At 42.8% G+C, this 4,571-nt stretch overlaps 1 protein-coding gene across 1 annotated transcript; it reads left to right on the forward strand.

The window, feature by feature from the left end:
• Positions 1-1,900: 1,900 nt before the first annotated feature.
• Positions 1,901-3,702, forward strand: LOC140178651 (serine/threonine-protein phosphatase 7 long form homolog). The gene is made up of 5 exons (XM_072215860.1): positions 1,901-1,951; positions 2,193-2,935; positions 3,053-3,140; positions 3,235-3,414; positions 3,523-3,702. Exons 1-5 carry the CDS (start codon positions 1,901-1,903, stop codon positions 3,700-3,702), a joined length of 1,242 nt encoding a protein of 413 aa, XP_072071961.1.
• The last annotated feature ends 869 nt before the right edge of the window (positions 3,703-4,571 follow it).

Consider the following 4,571-nt stretch of genomic DNA (forward strand, 5'->3'; position numbering starts at 1 on the left):
GTAGCACAAGTAAACTAAGGCACTACAAGAAACTTTATTCCAAGGTGGTTATCGGAGTTTGTTAAGAAGACTGGACCTGTTGGAGGTTGTCCAAAACTTCTAAAATGTTCCTAAATACTTTTACAACGGAGATTATGGATTTCAGTATATATTTTAGTGGAGTAAATTAATTTGAATAAAAAATTATGAGTTGAGTATTATACGGCCTGGGATAGTTGGTTGTTTTAAAAAGAGGAATTTTATTACACAGTTGTTTCACATGGTAAGAATTTAATCTTCATTGCGTACAAGACCTACAAGAGTGCGACGAAATTCTTGATTTATCTTTCAGAATGGTGTGATCCAACCTGATCTTATAGACCAGATCAGACTCGTATGACTTTGACTCATTCTGAGCTCTCCTTATTGCAAATTAAATATAAATTCATTTAAGACATGTTAACTTAACGCCAGTTAGCAGTTTTGTTAGGTTGATTTGGATTTAAGCATCTCTAAAATTAAGTAAGACATTTTAAAAATGTTATTTAATTAGTATTACTTTACTTTTTTTATTTACGCGTTGGATTACCTCATGTTGCTATATCGCTTAATATATAGCATAAAGAACATCAATAAAGTTATGGCAATCCACAAAAAAAAGCTTATTAAAGATTATTAACACGTGATTCACGGTCCTTTATAATATGCTACCGGTGATGACTTACCAAAAGAACTTATATTTTGAAATGTCAAGAATAAGGATAATAACTAAACTAATTTATGTGCATTCACTAGTAAAATTAATTAGCATTTGCTCTTAATATATAGTCAATCAAACAAATACATATTTAAAGACTTGGAAGCTCACTTCATAAACAAAGACTTTATATAATTGTCCAAGTCATTTGTGTAAAATTGACTAAGTAAACAATGCAAATGTTTAACGAAAACGAAAGAAGAAAAAAATATTAAGATAAAACTTCCTAAGCTTATATTGGATATTATAATTAGATACTTAATTGAAATAAAAAATATAAATTTAAGGACTTTGAGAATATTTTATATTTTCAAACAAATACTAGCCAGCTACTTGCATAATAGTGACATAAGGACATTGGCCACAATATTGTGAACTCAAAAAATCCAACCTAGCTAGATATATATAATAACGACTTCGTCTGAAAATAGACTTTTTTATTTAAATAAATTATTTAACTTTCTATATTACGTGATTCTCCTAAATGGTTTTCGTAAATGTGAATTCCCTAAATCATATAATATATAAATCGTTCTAGGCTCGTGTGTTTAAATCAATATATAAATCATTGTATCTTGAGACGATTTATGCATAAATTGTATAGCTGAAGATCGTCCCAGCTCTCTGTGTGTTAAAAGATACAAGTAAATCGTCCTAGGCTAAGATGGTTAATGCCTTTTATCCTAAAACTCTCTACCCTGGCACAATTTACATGCTGCTTCCTAACCCTCTACCCCCTAGCATGATTTCTGTGAGAATCCAATCCCCACAATACCCTAGCATGATTTACATGCAACTCTAACCCCACCAACCCAGCACGATTTACGTGCATATATACACCCCTCAACAGCCTAGGACGAATCATGCATTACCCCCCAACCCTAATGACCTTCCCACGAGTAATGTCTCATTCGTAAGACCCCATTAGCGGCGAGGAGCTTAGTCGAGTGGAGAATACCCACAGCCAAAAAGTGAAGAAAGGGTGTAGCGGTGGAGGGTTGGTTAGGCGGCGGAAGTGGTGGCCTCCGGTGCACGGCATTGACAGTGGCCCACGGTAGAGGATTGAGGTGAGAAGGGCGGCGGTGCAAGGTTGGGTTGGCGACAGTTGAAGGTTGAATTGGTGGCGTTGGGGGGCAGTGCAAGATGGTGAGGAACGAAAGTGACATGTACCGATTGAACGGTATCGTGCACGTGGCATGTTTTATCGACGAAGAGGTTAGTGGTTAATTTGGTTTACAACTGATATAGTCAATGACGTTGATGTGTTTAGTTATAATAATGTGGTTTCTTGGGGAAAAAAAAGCTTGTTGTGTAAGAAATTTGTAAAACCTTAACCTTAACATGCTTAGGATTGGTATGGTTCTTGTTTCATTTAGGGGTGAGGTTGATTTTTGATATATGTTTTTGGTTGTTATGCGATGTTGAGTTATGACTGTGCTTGTTATTCTGTTATTAGCCAACCCTGTGTGTACGGAGCATCCGTAGGCAACAGAAGATGATATTGCATGACCGTATTATGCCTTACCTAGATAGCGCCGGATTGCTGCATGTTGCTAGGCTGAATGATTATTGGTTTAAGTTGGATGAGCCACTGATTAGTGCCTTTGTTGAGCGATGGCATCCAGAGACTCACACTTTCCACATGCCATTTAGGGAGTTCACTGTTGCTTTACAGGATGTGGCATATCAGTTCGGCCTCCCTGTTGATGGATATCCAGTTTGTGGTTGTCTCAGTGACTTTGAGCAGTTGATGGATGGTGGAAAGCATGCGTGGCAATGGTTTGAAGAGTTGTTCGGTGAACTTCCTCCTGAGGACTGTATCGATGAGTTTACCGTGTCGTATGGCTGGTTTCAAAACAGGTTCAGAGTCATGCCGACTGATGCTACAGAGCCGACGGTACATGTATATGAGCTTGGTTACATCATGATGTTGTTGTCCACGATGCTTTTTGGCGACAAGTTTGGTGCCAGAGTTCACTTACGCTGGCTCCCGTATGTTGCAGATCTCGACGAACTCGATAAGTATATCTGGGGTTTGGCCACGTTGTCTTGGTTATATAGGTGTCTCTGCAGAGTTGCCAATCGAAATGTAAAGAACTTAGCTGGGCCAGTAGCATTGCTACAGTCCTGGATATTTTTGAGGTTCCCCACATTCAGGCCGAGAGGGTTTGATGTCATTCTCTGGCCGCTTGCATCGAGGTCAGTATAATGCTTATTATTTAGATTGATTTACTTTAATTGCAAACATAACGTTTAATATTAATGCTTGAATCACTTTTACCGTATGTATAATGGCTCCGACGATGAATCTTGCAGGTGGGGTAGATACATGCCATCATCAGATGAGAAGGGTCCTTGGGTCATTGCTACCCGACACAGATTGGACAGGTTGAGAGTAGGTGATGTAAGTATAACCTCCCATGACTTTTGTTCATGTTTCACGTTTTCCTTGTTTAGGTGTATTCATCACATACGAACTTTTGACATAACGATCGTAGATGCTGCAATTTATTTGGATGCCATACTCAGCACTAGAGGTTATTCAAGTTGTCCATCCTGATATCCTCAGACCTGAGCACACGCATTTATGGAAGTCGACAACTGCGTTGATTTACTTTTCCTCCATCGAGTGGCACCAAGTTGACCGAGTCCTATCCCAGCTTGGAGGAGTTCAGCACGTACCTAAACCAGCCATCAACATTGATTTTCTGTTATCGAAGGATGGTCGAGGACCTACCCAATGGTTTCTTGAGGTCTTTGCCACATGGCATGAGTATTGGGATTAGAGGCATCAGAGCGTGCTTACGTTTCAGCTGGTACCAGATCCACGACCCTTGGTTGAGTATCTTGATTTGTGGTACAGGGTAGCCCGTAGATTTTTGTCGCATGATCAGGATTTAGTTGACCCTCGCCAGGCTAGGATCCCTCCAGATGCTCCAGTTCGACATATCGCGGTGCCCGCTTGACAACAGGGACCAAACTTTCCGAACAACTGTCGTAGGGCTACGCGTGAGCTGGTAGGCACGCGTTATAGCCAGCCTATGGGCCAGGGGGCGACGATGCCTTGGAGTTGGATGAGACACATGGTGGTGATGAGGACGATGGGGGGAGTCAGAGTCATCAAGCTGGCTGGGGACATGGCGGAGGTGGATCCGGGTGGGGTTGGGGTGGTGGAGGTGGATGGTCTGGTCGAGGGGGTGGTGCAGGTGGATCTGGTTGGGGGAGTCATTCTAGAGGCTCTGGTCGGGGTGGTGGAGTGGGGTCTGGTTGGGGGGTGGTGCTAGAGGGTCTGGCCGGGGAGGTGGTGCAGGTGGATCTGGCTGGGGGAGTTGGGGGGTTAGAGGGTCTGGTCGGGGGGTGGTGCAGGTGGGTTTGGATGGGGTTGTGGTTCGTTACCTAGTGGATTTGGAGGTGGGGGTTTCGGAGGGGGGGGGGGTTGAGACCTGGACTCTGTTCTCCGACTTCTACAGACCGAACCAGATGGAGCAGGTATTCGGTGCAGGGAGTGATTTTTTTGCTGAGATACGGGAGTTTGCCAGCACAGATGGTGATTATAGGCCCCAGTTTGAGGGAGGGGCAGTGGATCTTAACGTTGATCTGAATGAGTCGCCACTACTTATCAGGGAGGTCCATTTGTCATGGGTGGTACTTCAGCATCTGCCGTCCAGGGACAGACACACACACATCTAGCTGACCAGCCGGACCGTCCCTATGAGCTGGAGGTTCAGCCACCAGAGACATATGTACTTGTCACTCAGAGGAGGAAGCGCGTTATCAGGCCAGCCAAGTGTGGCACCGGATCACATATGTGTTAGACAGTTTATTATTGCTATGT

Source organism: Arachis hypogaea, chromosome 14, assembly GCF_003086295.3.
Source record: "Arachis hypogaea cultivar Tifrunner chromosome 14, arahy.Tifrunner.gnm2.J5K5, whole genome shotgun sequence".
In the NCBI taxonomy this organism is placed as follows: Eukaryota; Viridiplantae; Streptophyta; class Magnoliopsida; order Fabales; family Fabaceae; genus Arachis; species Arachis hypogaea.